At 43.3% G+C, this 27,563-nt stretch overlaps 1 protein-coding gene across 2 annotated transcripts in view; it reads right to left on the bottom strand.

The window, feature by feature from the left end:
• The window catches only part of LOC106656245 (cubilin), a 50,164-nt gene that overhangs the window by 8,466 nt on the left and 14,135 nt on the right, over positions 1-27,563 (bottom strand). For both annotated transcript variants that reach the window (XM_023461696.1, XM_014377069.2), the window contains exons 2-14: positions 20,685-20,751; positions 20,220-20,330; positions 8,355-8,532; positions 6,298-6,324; positions 6,005-6,216; positions 5,608-5,815; positions 4,367-4,575; positions 3,042-3,273; positions 2,213-2,644; positions 1,917-2,137; positions 1,642-1,824; positions 1,394-1,523; positions 1,082-1,266 (exon numbers count right to left, since the gene is read on the bottom strand). In XM_023461696.1, the coding sequence (XP_023317464.1) occupies positions 1,082-1,266; positions 1,394-1,523; positions 1,642-1,824; positions 1,917-2,137; positions 2,213-2,644; positions 3,042-3,273; positions 4,367-4,575; positions 5,608-5,815; positions 6,005-6,216; positions 6,298-6,324; positions 8,355-8,532; positions 20,220-20,322 (2,320 nt within the window). In that variant the 5' untranslated portion in view covers positions 20,323-20,330; positions 20,685-20,751. The remainder of the gene's footprint in view (positions 1-1,081; positions 1,267-1,393; positions 1,524-1,641; positions 1,825-1,916; positions 2,138-2,212; positions 2,645-3,041; positions 3,274-4,366; positions 4,576-5,607; positions 5,816-6,004; positions 6,217-6,297; positions 6,325-8,354; positions 8,533-20,219; positions 20,331-20,684; positions 20,752-27,563) is intronic.

Raw genomic sequence — 27,563 nt, 5'->3', positions numbered from 1 at the left:
GTAATGTAGAGAAAAAAGTTTTATGCATAATTTTGCACACACTCATATGTGAATTGTACAGGATCATATAGTAATATATTGTACGATATGTTTATAATATTTATATGATAAATAGTGCCATCATGCCACACATTACAGAAACGATATTATTTGAAATTGCTTTTAATTTGCTCGTGTAATTAATTAATAATACGAAGAGAGATATTGATACAGTGCGTCAACGTGAGATTATCAAATATTATTATTACTCTGATTAATCGTAAAACTTGGTTAGTATAAAGAACATAACAGTGAGAGTTAGTCTTAAAGTAAGTATAGTTCAGACAACAACAAAAGTAAAAAACTAAAATTATAAATTAAAAAAGAGTCACGAACGGGTGAAGATAATATACAGACAAGAAATATCACACGGAATCGTTAATGTATAATATTTGTGCTTTGAGATTTTTTTCTGTGGACGGTTCAAATCGCGAGTGCGAGAAAAAGAAAGAGAGAAATTTGGAGGTGTATAGAGGAGACACGCGTGCGTCTGAACCATCCACGAAAGACAATAATTAGAGATTGTGCGAAAGAACGCAGTTGTTTATGAAACGTTTAATGTATATTTTTTAATATGAGATAATAAGCTAAAAGACAGGTACGGAATGAAATTCACAAGCGGATAAATCGACACATCGACACAAAGGTTTAATTATAATTTTTTTTAAATCTTTCAGATTTACTTTAAGAAATAATTTAGTTAGATCGTGTCATTGATGAGTGTTGTCTGATATTAATTTTGAATGCCCCAACATATGCGTGTATTGCATTTCAAGCACGCATTATAGAGTAACAATAATTATTATTTGTCAACACAATCTTTTGATACAAGTTCAATTCACTCTTTAAATGTCACTCTTCGTGTCACCCAAGGCATATATTTTGCGATTTAATTTAAATTCGCTCGATAAACTGCGATCGATTCATTTGTCGTTATATCTCATTTTATTTTTTTTTTTTCTGGTCTTTGTTTACGTTATGTCATAATTATTATTTATTTAATCGTAGAGGAAGGAGAAGAATGTCCAAGATGCAGACTTACAGTGGTCTTCGTCGGACGTGTCGTCGGGTCCGCAATTGTCGACGTTGTTGCACTTGAGGGTGTCGTCGATGCAGTAGCCCGAGTGCTGGCAGAGAAAGCCGCCGTGGCAATCGCTGTCCTGCTCGATTTCCGTCCAGATCGCCCGGAAGCCCTGCTGACCCACGGCTTTGTCCGCCGACAGGAAGCTACGTAAACATGCACAGAGCGTCGTGTAATATATTCAAAGTTTTGAAGGTCGTTTATTTTTCTTTGTCATTTTTTATGCAAGCCTTCCGCAGGAAAAATAGTTTATGTGTATGTGGCAATAATAACCTCAGTCGCATGTTGTGATCGTCGGATATGTGGCTCCACTTCTCCTCGGGCTCCTTGGCACCGCATAGCTCCACGGGCGTGCTGTGCGGCGAGATCCACATGCGCAGGACCGCCGCTGGACAGCCACGAGCTACGCACACGACACAAACACACAAAATATAAACCGAATCGTCATCCACGACCGATCTCGAAGTAAAGAAAAGAAGAAAGGGGGAAGAAAAGGGGTCAAGCGCGTCGTTGTACGTTACCGGATTGTTCACCCTCGACGGAGAAGAGCTCGAAATTGAGCATGATCTGTCGATTGGGCCTGACACTGATGAACCAGTTGCAGGTCTTGCTGGCCAGATTCTTGGACGGCGCGTCGTACTTGTTGGGAAAATTCGGACTGGTGATGATGCCGTAATGAAGGCTGCTTATGTTCGAGCCGCAGTCTGCGAATCAACGGGCGCGCCGAGCATAAGTAAGTACCAGGGGCTAATTCCAATTCGTGAAGATGATATCGTCTCGTTGTAAATATACGTACCGCCGAATATGGACTTGGCGTTCTCGAAGACGTAGCGCGCCTTGAAGCCACTGTAGACGAGATCGGAGTCGGTGTGAAGGATGACTTTGACGCCGAGCGCACCGAGGGTCGACTCGACGGGGCCGGGCGCCGTCATGCCGCAATAACGGCCGATCATTTTCTCCGTGTTATCTCTGTACATGTTGTAGATCTCGACCCAGTCGTCCTGGCAGTACTCCATGCTGCACAGAGACACGAGCGTGTGGACACAGATCGAAAATACACAGAATATTTTTAAAAAATTGTTGAACACCAACCCGTAATGTCCCCCGCTGACGTTGTAATTCTTGGTGCGTATCTTGAAGTGATCGAATATGAGGGTGACCTGCTCGTTGGGCGTAGCCATGAACAGATAGGTGCAGTTGGTGTCGCTCGGATAGTTGCTCGGGTAGCGGGGCGAATTGAACTCGCCCCGTTTGCGGGACGAGCTGCGATAGGTGAAGGTGCAGCTGCCGTCGGGGGCGGCGGTGCCGGGTATCCGGTACTCCGTCTCGAAGACGTACTTGGCCTTGAAGCCGCGGCCCTGCTGCTCGCCGCTCGAGAAGACCATGACGAGGCGGGGGCCGTCGCTCACCACGTGGCCCGGCGTGTTGTCCTTGCCGCAGAGCTCGTAGTCGTGCTTGTCGTACGAGTCCGTGGCCTCCTGGCCCTTCAGGTACAGCTTGAGATAGCCGTCGGTGCAGCTCGTGCTGTACGAGGTAGTTCAACGCATATAGAGCCAATCAGGCCAGGACGCGACCGAAGACGACGGGATCGGGTGATTTATATTACGTGTACTTCGTAAAATGTATAAGCCATTCGTCATGCTCGTCCATCGCGTATATTATATACTTTGCACGCGCGAGTGCAGATTTTAATCTCAGGACCGGAGCAGCGACGGTGGCAGCTGCTGTAACGTAGCTATATAAGGCGAAACTTTGGGCAAATTGTTTGCTCGCGCCAACCGCCACCGCCACCGACGCCGCATCGATGAATCATCGTATCGCTCGCTGCGCGCGGATATGTAACGCGTGACCGAGCTGACAAATCAGTGCTGCTATATGTATGTGCTGTGCTATGTTATGTTATGTGTGTATATATACTCACTCTCCCTTGGTCTCCCCCTTCGGTATCGTGAACGAGGCGAACTCGAGCCTGACGCGCTCGAGATGCTGCGAGTCCTGCATGCCGTAGATGAAGTAGCGGCACACCACTTTCGGTATATAGGGATAGGGATAGTTGGGCGACACGACGAAGCCGATCGACTCCTTTCGGCTGAGGATCTTCTGGTCGCACTCGGTGCCGCGTATGTGCTCGCCCCCATAATTCGTGATGAAGTCTGCGAATGCACGTATTGTTTTCATTAATATTAATACTTTAGGCATTGAGGCGATGAACTTTATTTATCCAGAGAAATACTGTATTAAATATAACATTCGATAGCTAAAATTGTTATGCTCGTGACTAGGAAAAGAGCCCTAGAGTTGATGGGTAGTCATTTTTGCAATTTAGCGGATTTACTTTTGGCATACATACAAGTTTAGTTGTATTATACTAGTGGCAACGTTGTTGCACGAGTTGTTGCTGAGCGGGTATATAATGAACTTTGTAACATACATATTAAATTACATATGAAATATACACAAAAGCATCATGAAGAAATTTTTTATTATAATTTCGGTGTAGTTAAAATGCCGCGTGAATAAATTACTGCGTCCGGCTAGTACACGGTAGAGGGGGAGAGGATGAATAAGAAGCTATCGCCATTGCAACGTTTTTTCACTATTATAATATGTACGACTTGGTCTAGCGAGCTCCATTCCTCAGAGGGCACATGTATTTTACAAACAATATCAGTTTAGAGAGAAGTTCTTTTGGCGATTGAAGAGCGATAGTTTTTCCGTTTATTGTTTACACGGCACCTAAAAGACAAAGAGAAGATTCAGCGATAACAGGATAATCGTGAAAAATGTAAAAACGCAGGCTGTTTAGAACTTCCAAAATTGGAAAAGCAATTTTTCTATAAAAAAACCTGTGCTCTTTATTCCAAATTATGACAATTTCAATCTTATCATAGAAATATGGAGCACACGCGGTAGTTAAAATTAATAAAATTAATGTTTGTACTTATAGCTACGGATATTGTTTTTGCCACTTACGGCTTCACAATACTCCATCTGTCGGTGAAACTGAAAAGCTTGGATTATGCTGAATCTTGTTACAATACGGAATGCATTTCGAAGTATTAATCCTGACAAAGTAATTAGTGTCATAACCATTTTTAGCATGTACATTATATCATTGATTCCTTTTTCAATCAACATAGCAATTTTTACCAGCGAACACTCTGATTTTAGTACAGTATTTCTCTCCGTGATATCTGTTTATTTATTTTATTTTATTATTGGTCGACCCCCTCGGGCGGCCCTTACCGAGTTTGACGAAGCTCTCGGAGAACTCGAAGATGCCCTTGAAGCCGCGATTCTGCGTGTTGGCCGTCCTCTGCAGCGTGACGAACAGCACGAATAGACTGGACTCGGACGAGTACAGGACGAGATTGCGCTGCTGGCCGCAGTACGTGCCTATCACCGCCGACGTGTTGTTGATGCCGTCGTAAACTTTTACGTAATCGAACGGACAGCTGTGGACAGACGGAGGAGTGACGCGAGTTTATAGAGAGACCATCAACGCACGCGTACGCGAGCTTCGGATGCGCATATATCTGGCTGGGGCAAAATTAAGCTGAACTCGTTCGAGCGCAACAGTCCGAAACTGCAATCTCTGCACACACGCGCGCGGGCTGGCCTGGCTAGAGTAGCTGTACGCTTGTATACATCGCTTCTGCAACAGCTAATATGCCAACTGCTCTCTCTCACTCACTCCAAAATCGTGTGTACGGTATATAGGTACAGAGCGCGTTCGTTTCTCGGACATTTCGCGCAGGCATTTACTATTACTACTATCTCGAAATTGCGCGCCGCTCTATACTGCCGCTGCAGTTCGGCTTTATATTTAATAAACTTTACTTGGCTGGAAACGCGAACAATACTCGATCGAAGCGCGCGCGCATTTACGCGCGTTCCATCGGACACACGATGCGATGCGCACATTTATTCGCGAGGATTACCTTTATATTTTATTATTTTTATTTTCATTTTTTACGCTCCAAGTGCAAAAAAGAAAATGTTCTATCGGCGCTCGCTGAATATAAAAAGCTCGCGCTCCGCGGCACACGGCTCTCTTTTTGATGTTCTGAAAGTTAAATCGCGAAACGATTCGACGATAAAGTCGATAGATGTGTTCGTGCGTGTGTGTTTTTGTGTGCTAGTATATGTTCGCCTGCTCGACACACGCCCACGCGTAATACTGTTTTATGTATATAGGTGTAGCCCTACTACTACTACTGTTGTAGCTCCTGTAACTTTTAATGCGCGTCTCACTGCGCGCGCGACCTTACGCGACGACGTTCATACATAAAAAAAATCGAGGAATTGATTTCCAATAGTGGCAGTGCGCGTCTATATATCGCTCATGCACCTATAATATTATAACTGCAGTGCCTCTCGCTCGTTCGGGAGGACGCATCTCCGAGCGCCCGATAAAATCCGCACAGCTCTGACGGATATCGCGAATGTATACTAAAAATTATTATTGTTATTATTGCAATACTCACTGAGGGCCGCCGAAGAAGAGATCGAAGTCGCGAAACTCGAGGCGCACCCTCTGCCTCGGCTGGCCGATGAACTGGTAGCTGCAGACGAGGTCCTTGGGATAGGTGCCCGGATAGGTGGGCGACAGTATCGAGCCGGTCCGCTTGACGTCGGCGTTGACGATGAACGAGCATGGCAGCGACGGCGCCGGCGTCCCGATCTCGTATTCAGCTACGAAACACGCACACAAATCGTACAACATTTTAGTCACGCAATCGTACATAATTACGATATGAATTTACCCCCCTCGTGATAAAACAAGCGCACGGTACACGACGCAGGTGTAAATTCTTAATCGTAGCGCATTACTCATGTATACTACTTTATTTACATTTTTCTCGTCTTCGTGTTTATACTCACAGGCATTGATGAAGGCGTATCGGCCGTCGAAGAGGGTCGGCAGAGTGATGTTCTTGTCGGTATAAAAGCTCAGAGCGATGCCCTGGTAAAGCGAGACCCTCTTGCGAGGCGGTATCGGGCCGCAGTACCTGCCCCCGAACGGCGTCTCTATCAGCTTGGTCGTGTTGTCCGTCCGGATCTCCGTGTACACGTCCATGTACTCGTGGACACACCTTCAGCGAGACAAATGTATTTTTATATAATGTTTAAAAAATCAAGCGTTAATTGATGTCAATATCGGTAAGGACACTTACGCGGGTAGTTCTCCGACTGCGGCTCCACTGTAACAAAAAAAAAACAAGTATAGAAGAGGTTCTTATACTCTTGCGTGAAATCGAGCTGCGAATTCAGCCGCAGGCACGTAATGTATAGGTATATATCATATCGTTTTCCCAGCGTTGCTCTTTTTGTCGCCAAGGATGACGATTTTTTTTTCTCTCTCCCTCGAGCTGTATATAATACGATCCTCGAGCGTAATCGACTTTCGATTACATTTCGTGTATATATAATAATATAATATACACGTATATGTAAGTGCCAATGCATATAGCACGTATATAAATTCGCAGAAGGGAATAAGCCAAAGTAAAGCGAGTCGAGTATCTCCACCTTTAAAGCGCGCGCTATATAAGAAAAGTATATATAATACGCGGGCAGGCGAAAAGGACGATCTAGAAAGAGAGAGAGAAAGAGAGGTGAGGTGCCGGGAAAGATAACGAGCATCATAGGTATACTATACTCTACTACTATCACGAGCCGTAGAAGTGCGCCGCGAAAACGCCGCGCGCCCTACGAGGGAGCAGCTCTCCCCGGTATAGCTAGGTACGACGTGGCTTTATCTCGAGTCGAGAACTGCCGCGCGGCCGGTACAGTAATATAGCGCGGGTATATAGCATGGCCGTGTGCACCTGGTACAGTAGTATAGAGTCTCTACACAGCAAGGAAGAAAAGTGGCCGTCTGATAAGCTTCCGCGCGCGCCGCTTTCCAAAGCAGAGAGAGAGAGAGAGAGAGAGAAAGGGAGATCCTCTTTGACTTCTCGCATTTATATTTATAAAAGGTGGAAAATCAATGCTCGAAACTTTGCGCGACCGAGAGTCAAGGCTAATTAGCGGCTGTACGCGAGGATATAAATACGTGCTGAAGTACCTTGTGTTATATCTATATGTGTGCATAGTCAAGAGCTTACGTACACCGCGAGCGATTTATTTCACGCAATTTCTTGAAAATCACAAAGAACTCGTGTGCAAGATTACAGCGATGAATGCGAGCTCAAACGAGTACGTCCCACGCCGTAATGTACATCCCCCGCAACGGCGCGTCATTAACGAATTATTATTATTATTATTATTATTATTACTATCATTATTAAAGGCCGCTGATCGCGATCGCGTATTTATTTATGCCAGCGATTCGTCGCGTTTGATTATAGGCCTTTGATTCGGTCGAGACTCGATAATCGTTTGTGCCGCGTCGAGTCCCCGATTATATTCACGTGCATATAAATCTACGCGCTAGAAATGTGAATGGGCTATTATAAATATATGCATGTACGCCTCGCGCATCGACGTGTAAGTACATGTGCGTCCCATGTGCGTACGTATGCGAGCACGTGTTTAACAATAAAATAGATGTATAACGTTTCCCGCGGTCCGAACGAGAGCTACTCGATTTGCATGTGTTATACGAGTTCCGATGTTTAATTCATTCGATTGCTGCTGCTGCTGCTGCAACTGCCTCCGCGTATATCGTGCATTAGATGCGCGCGAAGCTCAAATCTATATAGATAGGATATGTAATATGGCTTCCAGAGTCGTCGTGTGATCCATTCTTCATCAAGCGTATATATAAAGCATCTTTATGAATGCATGTGTAGGTATAATTTTGCATGCCGAGTTTCTGTACGCGAGATATATAGGCGATATTACGTTTTTAACGTCTTCGTCGTCTTCGTCGTCGTCGCTTCGAGTCTTGTACTACATCGTGTACTGCGCAAAGGTATATATAATATATTCAATTTTAATAAAGTTTAGCTCCGTGTAGCCTCGATTCCTGCCTTGCAGGCTGCCACTCGCAATTGTCTTCCTCCGAGACGAGACATTACTGTGCCGCTGCTGCAGCCGCTGCTGTATATGCACACAAGCTAAAAGATACACTCAAAGTGCGCTGCGGAACAGCTTCGTGAGTCGACTACCCTACCAGAGACTCGAGTTTCGAGCGCTACTTTGGCTTTTCTCTCTCTCTCTCTCTCGTGGGTTGCTGGGTATGTGGGTGTACACACAAGCTTTCAATATATGTAGGTACTATACTCACTCGGGCGGTGTGCCACGAAGGCCAAAGTTCGTAAAGACGAGCTCTACGCGCTGATGCGGCCCCGCCAGGAACGTGTAGACGCACTGGCGCGACTCGCCCTCCGGATTGACGAGATTCGGCGCGTGGAACGTGCCGTTCTGCGGCCCATCCGGTATGCTTACGAACCTCTGGTCGCACTCTGCAACATGGAAAAACAAAACAAATCACATTATGGAGCAACGCTCATTATGTCATCGCGTATTATAATACAAATATACATAAGCGGGTATTGGGTATACACAAAAGTATTGTATGCGTTTCGCGCATCAGTCAGCAACTTGTATTCATATTATATAATATATAATGCAACTGGAGCTGCCGCCAGAGGCCAAACGCGCCATGAACTGTCGATATTTTAAAATTGACGAGGCAAAGAGAGAGAGAGAGAAGTGTCGGAAGAGGGCGGGGTCGGTGGTAGTAGCAGTAGTAGCACTAGTAGTAATAGTAGATTGGCTGGCCATTAAGCCGCACACACCGAGTGATGCCACTCTTACTCTCTCTCTCTCCCTGCAGCGCGTATATTATAGCCGAGCGATAAATGCACCTGTCGATATTCTCTCGTCTTCGACGAGCGCGTCAGGACAAGCTTACGCCTCGAGTCATTATTTCCTCTCTGTCTTTTCCTCTTCGCTTAATACACGCATTTACGACTTATGTGTTATTATTTTTCGAGCTTTACTCGACTCGAAAACGATTTGTCCAGTTTCAACTTTTTCTATTGCGATATACCGGGGTAATGAATACATCATTCGGAATTTTTTATTTGGTATGATCGCGTACTCATCAATAGAAAAATCCAAAATTATTTTTCAAATGTATTTATTTTGAATGATATATGGAAAACATAAATTTGCCGTTGCCAAGCAAATATTCCACAAATCTCTGTTCGTGTATGATCTATCGATGATCATTTCTAGATCTCGATCGGCAGCCGCAAGGGAATCATCTTCCAGAAGGCGCTTATTGCCCATCGCCGGAAAAATCCTCTCGACATTTTCTCGCACAGATGCAAAGTACAATTCTCTATATATTCACCCTCCGAAAGCCTATACAATTGTTTCGAGACTGCAAGCTCGTAGTAATCCTCGTACGTGAGTAGTTTCGTCGCCTCTTCGGGTCGTAACCGAATCAAGTCGTTGATCGGCAGGCCTGCAATTGTTATTATTTTTGCTCTACTAACGAGCTCCTCGTCATCGTACTAATATTCTTCGAGATCTGCCGACTTGGCGAACAATTTCCATCTAGCGATCCATGCCACGACCGCCAGGGCACCGCTGAAGTCCAGCTGGTATCCTCTTTCCTCGAGACGTTCAACGACGATGAGAGCGCCGGACATTAGTCTCAATTTAAAAGTATGCAACAATTCTCTGCTATGAAGCGTTTTACACGGTATCAGTGGCCTGCCAAAATAACTTGCAGACGGAAAAACGAAGCCGGACGGATCGACGCCACGATCCAAAAGGAAATCGACCAAATTCGGCGAGATACTCGCTACGGCCAATTGCAGCGAGGTCCGGCCCAACTCGTCCCGGGCGTCGACTTGCACCGACTGCTGGATTTCGTCGTTGACCTCGAAAAATATCTTCGCCAAATCGTCGTCGTAGATTCTCTGGCAAATAACGTGAAGAGGTGTCGATCTTTCCTTGTTGGTCGACCTCGGATCGGCGCCATTTCTCGGCAAAAGTTCAGCCACGTTCTTTTCGCCGTTGCGCAGAGCATAGTGCAACGGCGTGTTACCCAACTTGTCCTGGACATTGATCTGCTGGATATCGTTGTTAATCTTCAATAATAACTCGCTCAAGACGTCATCTCCGCCTCTTTCGCAAATGATATGCAGAGATGTCGATACCTTCGCGTTGGCCACAGTCAATACAATTTTCCTTAATTATTTCATACGCTGCGGTGTCGTATGTAGAAAGTAAAAACGTACTTACAATCGAAGCCATTCGCTTATAATTCGTGCGACATTAATACCGACTATAAGCATAGGCGTCGTCCTTATCTCGCTGGATTTCTGCTTTCTAATCGTTCACGATTTGAACGATTTCGTGCGAGCGAGATAGAGTGAATAGACGCTACAATTACACTTAAAAGAGATAATTAGTCGTTACAAGACGTTATAATTAGGCTGCTTCGATATGATATGAATCAGCGCGCATTAATCGAATGAACTCGGAATCAGCCCGTATATTATTTTATTAATAGATGTACGTTTAATTTGATTATTTTTCGGAATTATGGGAATAATAGTATATCCCGATACAAGACTCTAAAAAATGAAGAGTACATGGAATTAGTGCACAGGGCCATTTTATTGTGGCTTAGATCTGTATACGAGTTTTCATATATATTATAGTGGTCCGAAAGTAGAGCTCCCCACTTTGCGAAGCTGTAGTGGATTATAGACACTTTTTGGCTGCTTGTATGAAAAAATGAGTATGATGGTCATTGGTCATTGCTATGTCTATGCAACGTCGCATGTCTCTCTCACGCTACACATGTTACTGCGAGATGTACACCGTCAAAAGATACATACAGGTGCAAGTCGTTAAATTCGGTAACGATTAGAAAGTGAAAGCCCAAAGAATTGGAGGCGGGGCCGCGCGCATAGTCTTGCATGCTGATGCTTTATATATCGAATTTCGACTCCTACTCTATACAGCTCATATGCTAGTTGTATATCTTAATAGCTTCGTGCGTCTATTCGTTCACCTTCTATATAGATCGTAGTGCAAGTAGTATAAGTTCAGTACACTTCACGACGCCGCTGCGTGAACAGTGAGACAGATAGCGTCGTTTTCATCGAGTGATTTTCAAAAAAAAAATTTATAAATATATCGTAAGTTATAAGTGATTGTGTTTTTGCAAAATCATGTCATCGTCTCAAGACCAACCCTGTGTAACTTCCGATATCAAAGACAAATTAGAAAGATTGAAGAGTCTACGAGCAAAAGTGGATTTGCAGATTGAAGAAGAGCGAGTTGCATTTCTTCAACAACTTTGTCCTTTTATCTGCAACTGGAATAAACAACTTCCTAATCTCCGAGAGATTTTTCAGCCCGAAGAAATTGAGAATCTTCTCTCGGATGCGCTTCTAAGCCGGTCGACAGAGACATTCATCGATTTCGTGACTCGCACCGGCTACAAGGACAAGCCCGTAATCGATCAAGACGGTAAACCAGAGTTGCTTCGCACTACACCTGTGCACCGCGCCGCTAGAAACCCGACAAGAAGCTGCAGAATACAAAGCGTCTTTAATCTTTTTGCAATTTACAACGGCTATGATTTGAATTATACCGACCAAACGGGATTGTCACATTTTCATGCGGCCTGCATACACGGCCTTGACTACGTCGTTAAGCAATTTATTAAGCTCAGTCAAAACCCCGAGTCCCTCGGCCAAGATGAAAGATCCGGTAATTCGCCGCTCCACTTCGCCGTGGGCCATAGCCAAAAGGAAGTGGTCAAATTGCTGCTGAGAAACGGAGCAAATCCAAATGCAGTCAACGTTACACGTATAGACACTCCTTTGCACGTTCTTTGCCAGAGAAGCCGCGACGATGACTTGGTGGAGATATTCTTCAAGACATGCGAAGAAGTCAATCAGCCGGTGCTGATTGATGCCAGAAACAGATCGGGCGAGACACCGCTACACCTGGCAGTGATTCATGTCCACAGAAAGTTGCTCGAGTTTCTGCTGAGAAAAGGCGCGGATCCACAGTTGGCCAATAATTACGGAATGACTCCTCTGCACTTAATTTGCACGAGACACGCAGACAATGAATTGGTCAAGACATTCTTCAAGATAAGTAAAGAAGTCAATCAGCTGATGGAAATAAACGCCAGGGACATTCGGAGTGACACACCGCTGCACGCGGCTCTGCGTAGCGGCAAAAAGATCGTGGTTGCATTTCTGCTGAGAAATGGCGCCGACCCCAATTTGACCGACAATTTCGGATTTACTCCTCTGCATATTATTTGCAAGAGAGTCGACGACGATGGCTTGATGAGAGTATTTTTTGAGCTCATCGACGAAGTCCAGCAGACGGTGCAGATCGACACCCTAGACAACTGGGGTCGGACTCCGCTGCAATTAGCTGTGGCGCATTTCTTGCCTATTGCGGTAGACGTACTCTTGGATCGTGGGGCTGATCTGTCGAGCTTCGTTTTTCCCGCGGAGAGTTATTTTGGTGAGCTTTACGTGTTTTGGTACGATGTCGATAATTTTAAATTGAGACTAGTGTCTAGCGCTTTGAGCACACTCGAACGTCTTGTGCAAAGATACGAGCTCAAACAAAGCGACGTCCTAACGATCATGAAATTTTTCAAAAAGTATGGATTGTTCGAGATGTCAGAAGATCAAGACGAGGAGCTGTGTTGGTATAATGCTCCGGATTTCAAGATAGCGGCGAAACATATAAAGATGAATCAGAGTCTGTCGCTTTACGACTTGGTCCAGTTACGACCCAAAGAGGCGGTGAAACAATTCACGTACATGGATTTCTTCAAGTTCGCGAGCTCTGAATTAAAATGGACCTATGTGCCTTATAGACATCAGGTGACTTGTAGTTTGCATCTGTGCGAGAAGATGTCGAGAGGATTTTTCCAGCGATGGGCGCTCTACCCATTCTGGGAATTGATTCACCAACGACTGTCGATTGAGATCTGTGAACCCATCCTCGAGAAATTAAAGAACCAAGATTTATGTAATATTTTCTTGGCGGCTGCAGGCCAGAGTTCGTGATTGCGCTAAGCACATTTTGTATTTTTTTTAAATCTTGTTTTATTTAATGTTGAATATTGTACATATTGTTCAAATAAATACATTTAAAAAATTAGTTTCAAATTTGCTATCGCTCGATACATGATCCTTTGAAGTAAAAGTTTTCTAATAAAATAGGTATATCATGGCAAAAAGGCGAAAATTGGAGTCCCGGCATTGCATGAAATTACAGTTATCATTTTGAAATTTAATTATGTCTTTTGACCAATTTTTTGGCTGCTGATTAGTTCATTAATATTTGGATATGTAGATTTTATGGCAAGGTATCATTCGTACACATGAAACTTGTACACGGGTATTTCTGTACACAAGTAAAATGATACACATAATAAAACTTTTTTTTAAATTCAGAAAATTACGATTACGATTATTTTTTTTAATTTTTTTGAATTTAAAAAACAGTTCGATTATGTGTACAAATATTGGACACATTTTACTTGTGTACAGAAATGCCCATGTACAAGTTTCATGTGTACAAATGATACCTTGCCGATTTTATGAAATGAAGTTTCAAAACTCGTAAACAGTCGAATACTCGCAAAATATCGAGTATCTAAAAATTAATGTACTCGACCCTTAATACAAGTTCTCAACATTGATAATGGACTGATAACTGGAAAAGTGACACATTAAACTGTTTTAAAAAATATTATTATTTGATGGTTTGCTTTGGGCCAATTTTGTATGAAAACTGTGTTATAAATATAAAGCTCGCATTTTGAATGATCTGAAAATGACAATTCAATCGTTTAAAAAATTTAGATGAGTTTCCAACCACTTCAAATGCGATAATGTCACTTTTAACTTTCACCACTAGACGGCGAGTACGCTTATCTGTAAGCCTGCAAGTGACAAAGTTAAAATACTTATATAAATTAAGAAATAATCTGCAATTACTAGACATAGATATTCATGATAAATGAATTTTGAATTAAAAACTAGTCTCAGATCGAGTATGTATGTATGCCGGTGCTTATTTTCATCGATTTCGCTGCAGATCGGGGAAAAAATAATCAAAAATTGCACTCAATTTTCACTAATTAAAGATAAATAAAGCGGGAGGGAGAAAGAGAAAGAGGGTAAAAAAGTCATTGACTCCCGAGTACCAATGCACGTTGATTATACGCGTATAAAAAACACAGGCACGCACTAACTCATATTAAATATAGCTTTGTCTCCGTCGACGTGCGTGTAGTATATAAGCGCACATGCACGTACGTATAATATTTTTTTTTATATACATTGCGTGCATTGACACGAATTTTTATCGACCTACTTCGACTGCATACATCATACAAGTTAGACGTTACCACCGAGAGAGAGAGAGAGAGAGAGAGAGAGAGAGAGAGCTGGAGCTCGCGCTGCGGATCGCTGCATTTTTCTTTCATTTTGTCGCTGCATGTATAGCTGCACACTATCGAGTTTGTGTGTGTGAGAGAGAGAATAACACATAGCCACGCCACCCGCGCGTATAGCAAGTATATATATTTCATGTACATCATATTTTCCGCTTAATTTATTTTAATTACTTCATAGCCGATCGAATATCAAATAGCTTTCCGGTATACGAGGCAAAAATACACACACACACGCGTGCAAATGATGTAGCTGCTATATGTATGAACGATTGCATGTAATTGAAATAGCAGCCAGCATCTCCCTTCAATAGACAATCCCGCTTCATCTGTATACGAATTGTGCATGTATATTAAAATGCGTATATCTCTGCCGAGCAGTCCAATACAATATATAGCTAATAAGAAATAATTCAATAAGTTGCAGCTCATTAGCATATTAATATAATAACTCGGTTTCAGCCTCGATATTGGATGCGCGATACACAGACACAGGGACTTACATACACGGTCACACACACACACACATAGAAGCGAAAAGTCAAAGTTAGTTGTGGAGTCGTTAATTGAAGTATTCGTATCGTCGTCGCGAGCTTGCATAATAATAAACCAGATACAGTATGTATAAACTGCAGAATTCTCAGTTGTGTACGTGTGCAGGGATATAATCCGTCCCTATAAATCCAAGCGAATACTCCATTTCACGCGATATTCGCGTAACAATATATGCAGTATATATACATCGTACACTATATGTGAGACTTGACTTTGTGAAGTAAACGCGAGATGCGCTAGAGACGTTTATATAATATACGTATAGTAAGAGCAAAAACAAGCCCCGCGCGTAAGGGCGTCGTTAGCTTAATGACGTAAATTACGCACTCGAGTGGGCTGATGCTTAGCAGCGAAAAGGGATCCTTTCGATGCCTGCACAAGAGAGGGCCCAGCCGGTGCTCGAGTGTTTTCGACCGTCGTCGCCGTGGACAATGGCCTCTATATGTGTTCGTTTATACGTACGAGTGCGCGACGGCTTTTACAAGCTCTCTCGGTATAATATAGCGCACAAAAGCGAAGATTGCCAATAAGGACTCGAATATCGGTCGTCGGAGATCGAGAAACACTACCCTTTACAAGCACTGCATTGGGCTTAGAGATACAAATCACGAGCACGAATTGTAAGCTCCACCGCGTGCAGCGAGATACGCGGAGTACGCATTCAATTGCAAAATACACTGGATACATTAATTAGTAGTCTTTGTAATTTTATTTTCTTTTCCATCGAGTTTGACGCCTTTTACATTTCAAGTTTACGATCGCGAGGTAACAGTTCTGCAGTAAAAAAAGGATTTATTTGATTGCGCAAGTTGTTCCTAAAGCTAGAAAAAAGAAAGGCACCAAAAAGCAATCGTCCAGAAAAGCGCGATAAAAACGCCTGCGTGGATGCATCATGACATGTAGAATAATAATGATATCAATCAAACAAAGAGCGATTTAGTTCCAAAAATATTTCGACAGAGCGAGAGAAGTAAAGCAAATCCAAAAGTGATTAAGCATAGCCAGTAACATTAATAGTGTGTTAACATAACATTTATTCGTAAGCATGTTGTACTTTTTGCCGACTAAATTTCATCATACCCAGTTTGATACGTGCCATAACATCGCTCGTGGTAGCTCGGTACAATTGGAACTTTTGTGCTATCAAGGTTACCTTTGAAAAAAATTTAAGCTTTTGCGCATTTCACGATCTATCTTGTTTTGGATCGATTCAAATGGCAAAAATTGTCATTTGAAAAATTAAATTCTATATTGAATCCTTCGTGCAATAGCCATCTAAATAGAACCAATGCCCTTATTCTATTTGGGCTCATAATTTCAATGAAATCACGAAAGTCCCTGATCTTTGAACCCTATGCGAAATTCAACGTTAAAGTTACAAATATATTTAAAAAATTTGTCTTGATCGCTCAAATTATTGTGTAACCGATAATGAAATGATAAACGATGGTTTCAATTCATCTATCAAGTCTGGTCCGATAAATACTTTTGGAGTACAGTCATGGTTCACAGACCTCGAACAAGTTCAAAAATATATACCAGCGTGCATATTCATTCGCGAGGTCGAAATGTTACGTAAATGCCCAGAAATTACTCTCATCTTGAATCAAGGGTATCCCTTACGTTATTTGTCTCTCAGCTTCATTAATTCGCTCGTCAACGCGGCAATTCTGCTGCGCGCACGGCGTCAGCTCTTTTTTTCTCTATCGGCTAACTCGCGAGGGTATAATTACGTATGGTAAGAGCGGGATGGGCGGAAGGCGTCGTCCCGATGAGTGACCTCTTCCAATAATCTGGATTTCGCGTTAGAGAGAAAAAAAATGACTAGACGGAAGAGAAGAAATCGCAGAAGCGCAAAGTCAATAAGTTCTTCGTTGAGTCCTCGCGTCGCACGAGCAAATGATGAAGCGGCGTCGATCGAGTCGACAGCTCGACGCGCACAGAAGGATAAAAGCTCGCGTCGTCGAGTGTGACAGTCGCAGAGCGGAGATCGGTCAGTTTTTGAGCCGATGTCCCCTTGTCCGCGCGTGAAAAAAATGCTTAATGTAACCGAGAACGTTTGTTACGCCCTCCGAGGCTTTGTGTACGGTCGAAAAAACATTTCTGCGCATTTGAGCTTCTCTCTCGCTCGCTCACCAAACGCACTCGCTCTGTCTGCATGTTGGCGAAATCTCGATTAATAACGAGCCATGTAAACACGTGTATATACAGGCAACGTCGAGTTGGTTCGCTCGCGACTGCATGAGGCTGCTGCACGAGTGCACACTGTGTGCGCATTTAAAACGAGCACCTGCTATATGCATGTGCCCTGCCAGAGAATAGATGTGTGTGTGTGTGTGGGGGGAGGGCGGGGGGGCACCGGCGTTATATAACGAATGTAAAGGTGCAGAGACGCCAGAGGGGGTGGGTACACGAGGCACGGAGCAAGCGAGAGAGAGAGAGAGAGAGAGAAAGAGAAAGAGAGAACTAGAAAACGACGTGTCTCGGTCGCTCGAGAGCCATTAGCGCTACTTCTGACATTTACTCGGCATCATTAGACCGTAAATCACGCTACGCGGGCTTTCCTCCCCCTCCTCTCTCCTCCCTCAACCTCCCTTCGGCCCTTCTTTCCTCCCACTTCAACGGTCTTTATTCTTTTTCTTTCTCTGTCTATTATACGTTGTATTAAAGGTATACCTTCGACGCGCGGCCCAGCCTCCATGGGGTACTGTGTACGACTCGCAAGCTGCGGTATATATACGTACAGACAGCCAAGTATTATATATAGACGCGGCGAGCGTGTGTGTGAGTGGCTGCACACGTACACACACACACGCGGTGAACTGGGACACGCGCGAGTAATTTTAACGGTCTGGAAATTTATCGTGTACGCGGCCAAAGAAGGCCCAGCGCCGCTCGCTCTTTTCTCTCCCAGCTCTCGCGCGCGCACGCTTAACTGGAGCGAAATAAAAGTAGTTGATAAAATTGAACGAGTCCTTTTTCTTTGCTCTTTGTCTCTCTCTCTCAGTCTCTCTCCCTCGCTCCTATTTTGGCACACACTCACACAGACACGCATACGCAGCTCTATATACGTTATATAGGCAGTCTCCTGCATCCTTCCCGCATTCATGCTATATATGTACTCGCGCTATCACTGCGCTGAATATATAAAAGGACGTGAAAAGCTCTTGCGCGCCCGCCCGACCATGTGTGTGTGTACTCTCCACGTTATAAATATTCATAAGTTTGAAAATATAGTTTGTAGTTGTTTTTTTTTTCGTTTTTTTTTTCGTCGCTCCAGCTTTGCTCTTAAATATAGCTATATAATCTCTCTCGGTGTCGAGCGCGTGCAACTCATATCCTATATAAAGCGTCACACTTGCCCTGTACACACACGCACGAATATTCATCGCGTATATAGAGCTATATAGGCCCGCGTCTCCGTTTCCCCTTTGATGAATGTTTAATGAGAGCGATATGGTTTCGGTTTTTAATTAAATATTATTAAAATACCTTCGGCTTGAAGTTTCGTTGTATGCGCGTACACTATATATACATACGCATCATGCCCTTATCGCTGGGGGAAAAAAAATAAACAAACAAAAAACTCGCGCAGCCACTCGACAAAATCTGGCGCTATCTCAGCTCTTCCGCTCCTTTGATATAGCAGCAGCAGCAGCAGCAGCAGCAGCAGCAGTAGCTCTCGGTGTACATTTTTTAGTGAAATTCATCACAACGAAAGCATAGTATACTCACATGCACTATTCGCACTGCGCGACTTCGCAGAGGAAGCTATACAACACATTGAAAATATATGCGAGGATATAGGGCGCGTCTGACCATACTCCGAGTTGTTCCACTTACGCACGCGGTGGCGGCAACTACACGAGAGTCACCAACAGAGACACCAACGCGTTTTATCGCTGGCGCGTATCGTCCTTATAATAGCTCGCTGCAGTTATGCAAACTAGAATGGACGAGCTGCGGGGTGGACGAAATGTCCAGCTTTGCTGCTGCCGCTACTCCGTACTTATACTGCGTCGAAATAATCCGAGTCTTTGTTGCATTATATATGTACGTATGCGATGCTACAGGACGTCTCTAGCGAGCTTGCAAGTCACTCTCGTCCACGAGAGTCTAGTGCTGATGCTGCTGCTGCTGCTGCTGCTCGAGAGCAATTCGCTCGTTGTTGTTTATACGATGCATTAACGTAACTACTGCAGCACTAAAAGATGTTTATATTGTACGTGTTTGTGTATATAGCTGCGAGGCGCGCGTAAGTTTTCTAACACACCTACATATAAAGACACGCACGAGTATATCTGTAAGATGATGCACTTTGATTGTGCAAAGTGTCAGCGCGCTCGTCTAGGCTTTCTTTTTCTTTCTCTCTTTCTCTCACGCGCGCCTTCTCTCCTGCGGCTCGTTGCTTTTAATACAAAAATGTGCAAGACGTGTAGCGCGCGAGCGTCTTGGGAGAAAGAATACTTTTAGGTCGCGACAAGAGAGAGAGAGAGAGATAACGTTTCTCCCTGTACGTATGCTATATACACGAAAGTTGCGATCTCAGCTCAACGCATACAACATCTAGATATAAACTTTTTGCCCGAATTGCACTAGCGCACCTCTTTTTTCCCCGGTTCTTTATTTTTTTTTTCCTTTCTTCGTCCTTACATCTATATCTATCTTTCTTTTTTCGTTAAAAATTATGACGAAAGCTTACAGCTCACACGCACATGCACAGGTCGTGCGAGTAACACATTAAATTGGACAAAAGCCGATGAGCGCAGCGGCGAAAGCAATATAAGTGGCCGCGGCGCGGTTGTTCTGGAGCTCGAGACTTCTACTGCTATATACTATATAGACAGCATCGCTGCTGCTACGCTGCACGGTGTAATAAACAGTAAAGTCGTTGTACATAATATGTATACGTGTTTCTTGAGAATTACGAGCAACCGCGCGCGCTATAACGACTTTTACGTGTTCTACACACATGCACGCACGCCCACACACTCGCACACAACGGGAGCATAAAAATAAGATGCTGCGACGACGGCCTCTCGAGTACAAGTCTACTACGTCATCTTCGTCTTTGCAGTTATTATTATACACATAATATGAAAAATATACATGTTATTTATATGCGTATCGTACCTGTAGTAGATCGCGGCAGCAGCAGGAGTAAGAGGAAGACGAAGGCATGCGAGGCGAGACTACTACTCCCACAGGCGTGCCAGTAGAGTGGTACCGGAGCCATACTGTGTCCTGCTCGTTGGGCGCAGTTAACGCAGTCGACGTGGCGATGCAGGGCCAAAACAAACGGCGTCGCACGCAAAAACAGAAGAGACACACGAGTTCGTTATTATGCATACATCACATACAGATAGTAATTGTGTGCGCCTGGGCCACAGACGCACGCGTGATTAATGCCCGCACATTCGGCGAGCTTTCATATAAAAGTTCGCAGCTTGCACGAGCGTAAATATTATTAGAGTAGGCGCGGGTGTGACACAGGTATGCACACCCGTGGAGCCGACTTTAACGATACTCGCCGAGCTGGACATTAATTAAAAAATAAAAGAGTGTACAGAGCCGTGTAATAAACTGTGTATACGTTACCATATCGTCAGTGTCTACTGCAGGCATGGGAAGAAGGACGACAGCCCGCGATCATCCGACTGATCATCTGCAACAACAAATTAAATAATTTTTGGGTATTATTATTTTTTTTATGATGGCATTATATAATAATTCAAATTATTCAGCAACCAAAAAATTTGAATTTTTCTAAATTATGTGACTCTCATAAATTTAATATTTGAAAAAGGACAATAGTATATTCTATACAATATTCTGATCTAGAAAAAAATATCTATAAAGCATAAAACTTGCTTTAAATAGTATTCCAAAACTTTTTTCTAACTTATACCTAGATTTTTACTTTTCCTCTTGTGATTTCAGAGAATTTGGGCATGCACCATCTAGCGGTTTCTTAGCTAATATTTGATGTTTCATTATACATGGACGAGCTTTACCGAAATCTCACAGAAGACTTACAACGGAAAGTACTAATCGTATTTCCAGGGCTCTAATTTGGAATTATCAAATATTTTTAATTTTTTTGATTGCATAGCTTGAAAAAATGGGCACATTCGGTTAAAATAAATCTTACGAAAAATCTGAAAAGAAGGAAATTCGATGTATACGTCGCCTCATGAACTTGCTAAACATTTCATGGCTAGTTTTTAACTAACTTCTTTCAAATGCAAAGAAAAATAAAAACTGCTTCCAACCCAAGGTTGCTATTGATGGAAAGATGATATTTTTAATTCTTCAGGAGTCCAATTTTTTTTTCATTTTTCTTTGAATATTTGGAAAAATAAAAATTTTTCTCGCTTGAGAATCTGTATTGGAAATTGCATGTTGTTTTAAAATTTTTTGACTTAAACTTATATAATTATTTTGACTATACCACTTGCAGATTTACAGATAAAGGTATTCGCGATCTAGTGGTGAAAGCTTAAAGAATTATTATCGTATTGGAGCTAGTTGAAAACTTATCTAAATTTTTTGCAATGAATTGTCATGTTCTGGTCATTTAAAATAAACGTCATATTTGTAACATAATTTTCATAGAAAAATCGCCTGAAGTAACCTATCTAATGGTAATGAATTTCAAAATATTTTATACTGCCACTTTTTCAGACATTGAGCATTGCTACAGATACATCATCTCCGAATTATGTAATTTCGATTGCAATTGTTTTTTGTATCGTTATAATCCTGCACCAAAGGTTATACAGCAATTTTACGAAACACAGCCTGGCACTAGCGCTGGAACTAGAATAATTGTACTCTGCGTATGTCTTCTATATACGCCCTACGCGTGTAATTAGCCTTGCGCGGTACTAAGAAGGAACCAAGAAGTGCAACTCGCTCGCGACTCCCGCTCATGCCCACACGGCGCTTAGAGTTCGGCTTATATTCTCGTTACGATACTCCACGTTAGGAGACTCGCACACACAACACACATCTTTTATACCGTATATATACTCGAGCTAACTCTGGTTCTTGCTCTCTGTCTTTCTCTCGCCCTCGTTTGTAGGTGTATAAGCGCCAATGCCTATATGCGCCGTGTGCGCTGAACTTCGCCAGCACAATTAACATTTATATATTGCATAAGCTGCAGCGCGCGTTCCCGTGAGCTTGCGCGTCGTTCCGCGCACACACTCATGAATAATACAAATTTCGCGCGCTGCAAGCTCGTTCGTGTGTGTATATATCGTACGTGTGTGCGTCTATAAGAGTATTATATTCCACGAGTAGATATCAGCGCACGAGTAGCCTACGCCCAATTACGTCCTATATATACTTTCTTTCCTCTTTGTTTCGCCGAGGTATTATCCTTTTTCATGTGACTTTCAATGTATAAGCTAGCACATTATTATACGAACACGTAGCTGCAGGTCTTTAATATCTCGCGAATTTATACATATTCTGAGAAAATATTGCGCCTACGCAGTTTCAACGTTTCGACGTTTCGACGCGCTCAATCGTGCACATATCCGAACGATGAAGTACTCGTGCAGGGCCGATTCAATTTAATGCGCGCTACTTAGCGGAGATATACGCGTACGTAGGTGCAAGTCGACGAAAAAGCTCGCCATATATATGCAACGCTTAAATGAAAAACGAATGAATGAGCCGCGCACGAGTAAAGCTTTATAATATCTTTCCTCGGTACTATTCACGAGTAAAGTAAAAGAAAACACATATCTCCGAACGGGGAGCCTCTAGCGGACGTACGCGCATTCGAGAGAGGGGCCAAAAAAGCCAGCAGCGGCAGCAGCAGTTGCAGGGAGAACTTTATTGGCGTTTGAGCTGAATGAATCCTGCGCATCAAGGCCCGACTTTAAGCGCGGGAGTGAAAATTTTCCTCTATACATGTGCATGGGCTGCTTGTATAGCTAGCTACTACAGTGTGTATGTGTGTATATATTGAGTATACATCCTAATCTCAAAAATAAAGCTACTCGCGAGCGGCGAGCTTAGCTTTCAGTCTCTTTCTCCCTCTCTCTCGACTACACTCCTTTTATGCTCTATTTTTCGGTGGCACACGCGGAAACTGCTAAAATGAAGAAAAAAAAAGGAAAAAAGAAAGAGAAAAAGAAAAAAAGTAGTGGCATAGGTCGTAAAGAGAAGCGAGAAAATTGTCTCGCGTGATAAGCTCGGCAGAGAGCAAAACCTCTAGACTCTATATTCGCATGTATACACAGACACGGTAGGAGGGCTCGAGCTTGGCCTTTAGCTTTCAGTCAACACAAGTGCCTACCGTGTATTCTCATCTCTTTTGCACACACACGCACACACACACACACACACATGCAGAGAAATGCACGGCGAGTTATGTACGTGTGTGTGTGTAAAAAAGAGATGCGATGTGCACAGCTGTGCACCGTTGTGCAGAGAGATTTTTTTTCGAAAAGGAAGGTCAGGCCTCGCGTTTGCGCTTTATACGAGGCGTTGCTCGTCTTTGTTGCTGTTGTTGTTGTTGTTGTCGTCGTCGTTTTTTTTATGCTTTTATTTTAGTACAAAGCTTTGTACGTCGTTATGCCGAGGAAACACGAAAAGTTTACATAATACACGCGGCGAAGTTCAAGTTTTTCAAAATCTAAGACAACACTTGCACGCGCGCGCGCGCCTTATGTGCATCACGCCGAAGAGATGCATCGTCTCGGCTGCAGAGAGAATGGGAAATACGTCGATGTGTACAAGCGCGCGTGTAACACACGTTTTTCTGAGCGAAAAAGTGAACATCAAAAAATAAAAATGAAGAAAAAAGCGAGAGAGAAAGAGAGAGAGAGAGAGAAGAAGCGAGAAGAGAAAAGACATAAGAAAGACGTTATAACACGTAGCAGCTTCGAGATTTATGTTTCCGAAACAGTCGGTAGACACACTGCGCGCGTATATGTAATGTTAAGTGTACTAGTACGCCGCGTGTGCGAAGAGAGAGAGACAGAGAGGCTGTATATTTTCCGAACGAAAGAAAGAGAGGAAAAAACCAAAAAGGGAAGAAAATTCCTTACAAAAAAGCCGAGAATTCCTCGAGGATCTCATGGCGCGGCACGCGCTAAGTGCCACTTAGGCTCCTCGCGCGTAGATACATTATGCTCGCACGCGTTGGGCTTATTTTTTTTCTTTTTTTTTTCTTTGCTCTCTCCTACCTTTTTTTTGAAGCTGTCAGACGTAGAGATTGAGAAATGTCTGTGTAACTCTTTTGCTAAGCCTCGAGGCGGTTTTTCGGTGTGGGGCAAAGTGTACACGTTGCACTATATACTCGACGGCGGGCGCGCAGCACGAGCTGTAAGCACAGACACACAGACGTACAGACCAGACTCGGCTATATATAAGTGTAATATAGCTGTGTTTGGACCGCATGCAGCAGCAGACGGATCGAATTTCTCGGAGCTGCAGTCTCGGATTTTAATCAAGTTTGCATTGCGCTGCATATTCATACGTACCCGATATGTAAACGCACACATTTATATATCTATACTGCTGCTGCTACACGCATACGGACGAACTGCGGCTCGATATTATAAGTATTATATAATATATACGGCCGACTCGATCTCGAGCGTGCCTGTGCACGCCGCAGTAGCTGCTGCTGCTGTAATATGCAATTATACCGTCGTCGAAAGCGGGGAGGTAGAGGGTAGACTCGATCTCGGTGCGGCACACACACGCACATACACACTTACAGTCAGGGCTTTGATGCAAGGATATCTGTGCAGATTAATGTTGAACTCGAGCGATATGCGACCTATCTCAATCTTGGAGAGGCCGTCGAGAGGACACCACTACTACTATCATAGGCGGCTGCTGCTGCTACGTATCGCCTCTTTGCTCGACAGCTATCTGTATCGCTTATATTATATCCGTCCATTGTATACAGGTGCAGTGCGAATCACGAGAGCTAGATTGAGAGAGAGATGCTCGAGTGCACCTCCTTCTCTCCGACTACGCCCGCACGCGACGATCCGATAGCACACCTGTATATCATATACACGTCTCGAAGTGCAGCAACTACTCGTCGCCTTATTATTCATTATTTCAAGGGTATCTTTCTAGTTTTAGTTTTAGTTCTATAATATTTCTTTGTTGTGAAGCTAATTAAGTGTTTCAACGATTTGCCTCCTGCCTTTAAAAATGAACAAATTAAAACGCATATTCTCAAGATGAGATTAAAGTCAGAAGTAAGAAGATTGCCAGTGTTTGTGTAATTTTAAATTACTGTATAATATATGTATCTTACTATTAACTACATGTCATTTCTCTACTATTGTAGATGGTTATGTTGTTTGTTTTGTAAGTGCCACCTACGCACGGGCTCATGCCCCCTGTAGGACTTATTGGTATTAAAATAATAATAATAATTACAAATGCATGAGCAGCACGACTTTTATATTTGTACATATATTAGGAGTAGATCAGGCACCACTAGCCCTATACAATATATAATTTGTTTAGTCAGTTAGCGGATATTTATGTTAATAAGTAATTATTATGGAAAATTACAAATAACCATAATATCTGAAAAAGAGCTTAGCGTATCTTTTTCGTTCACGCGATATTAGGCATATGTACCAGTGTCACTTATCGTTCGAGTTTGGCAAGCGCCATCTACATAGTTAGCTGGCTTTTAAGGATCGGCACTGTGTGCGCGCGCGAGGCTGAGGGCGGAACGGGACGGGCTGCAGGGAGATACATCCGACGTATAGAATCGACTGGATAAATTCGAGTTGGCGCGCTCGAGCTCACGCGTGCACTGCATGGATTATTCTATACATATACATCGAGGGTAAGGAATGGTAGAGCAGCAACAGCAGCAGCAGCAGCAGAAAAAAAAGAAGAAGGAGAGAATAGATATATACGTGCATAACACATCTATAGTTATAGTAGATATATATACGTGTAGCCGACGTGCTTGCTGCAAGCTGCAAAACTCGAAAATGGGGTCGAGCAAATTTTGCGCGAACTTTGAGGGCTATAGCAGCAGCAGCTTCGGCTTTTCTCTTATTTTCCCTCTCAATTCTCGCGCGCATACCGCAAGATACGCTTCGTTTTGTTCCTGTTTGCTATTTATATAGATATATACATGTATCGCACCGAGTATCGCGAAGTTACATAGTGGCCGTGTGTGTGTATACGCTCGAGTCTCGAGAATAATAGGCTGGGAGAATTAAAAATTAACGAGCACGCGAGAAAGAATTCACGAGGAATCGATCGGATTTTTCTTATATTATAGACGAGCTCTGCTACTGCTGCTGCTGCTCGACCCCGAAGGCGTGTAGTATAGGCACTCGATGAAATTTCGAAAAAGAAAAAAAAAAGAAAGAATTACGCCAAGTAGTAGTCGATGCACTACTATATAACTCGCATCGCGCTGAAGTGCTCGTTTAATTTTCTTGATTCGTCGATCGTACATACGTACATCGTGAATATTATACGTTTGCTCTGGGGTACCGAGAGTTTCGCTACTCTTATTGCAAAAAATAAACATAAAAATAATTTTTCATTTATACGTAGAGCACGAAATTCCTCAATCGCGCGTGTACATACGTGCTGCATCAATTTTATTAATGCGCGCGGCGCGCGTCGGGCGTATATACATAAGATCCGCGCAAAAGCGGAAACATACTTTTAATTTTTATAACTGCGCGCGCGAGAGATAGCTCGCCGCGCGCAAAAGCACTTGTGGCGCGCACTCCAGCAATATACATAGAGCGAGGCGCCTCTCTCTCTCTACTTTTCATTCCCGCGATGTTTTTTGCGAGAGAGAGAGAGAGAGAGAGAGAGGGAGCGAGGCACAAAGGTGGAAATTCTCGGTTATTACATAAAACGCGAGCGAGCATGGAGCGCGCTAGACTCTATGCAGAAAAATGGAAAAACAAGACGAGGTTTATATCCCCGAAGAAATTTCTTTTTGCTCGCGTGGCTTTCATTTTGCTGAATGCGAGGCTCGTCCGTATTTCGCCTAGTCGAGCTGTTTAAAAAACAATCGCATTCCAATTTCATGCTCGGAAAAGTTAATTTATACGGCATCCTCCCCCGCGCGCCAGTCGTGAAGTATACACATAGAGAATAATTTCGTAAATTTCGGAGCACTCTCGTACGTCCATAAAAAAAATTGGCGAGATATGCGTACAATTTTTACATGTTTATGCTTCGCGATTAATTTGTTTTCTCTTTCATTTCTTTCTCTTTCAATGTCCCTTTCTGCCAGGAGATATACGTTGTCCTGCGTTATTTATCTTTGACCGGTTGAAGTACACGTCTTTACGCTGCTCGTGCATAATGCCGGTCGTAGGTATACACAGTGCATTATAGATGCCGGGCAAGGTAACTCTTTTTACGAGTTCGATTAAAGCGCGTGCCGCACGGCACAGTCGACGGCCGGGGTAGTGTATAGGGGTAGCGCGGGAAGGGTTGAAGTAA

The sequence above is a fragment of the Trichogramma pretiosum genome, unplaced genomic scaffold (assembly GCF_000599845.2).
Source record: "Trichogramma pretiosum strain Unisexual culture from Peru unplaced genomic scaffold, Tpre_2.0 scaffold4, whole genome shotgun sequence".
Taxonomy (NCBI): domain Eukaryota; kingdom Metazoa; phylum Arthropoda; class Insecta; order Hymenoptera; family Trichogrammatidae; genus Trichogramma; species Trichogramma pretiosum.
Note: the sequence above shows the minus strand (reverse complement) of the source record. Positions and strands in the feature narration are given on the sequence as shown.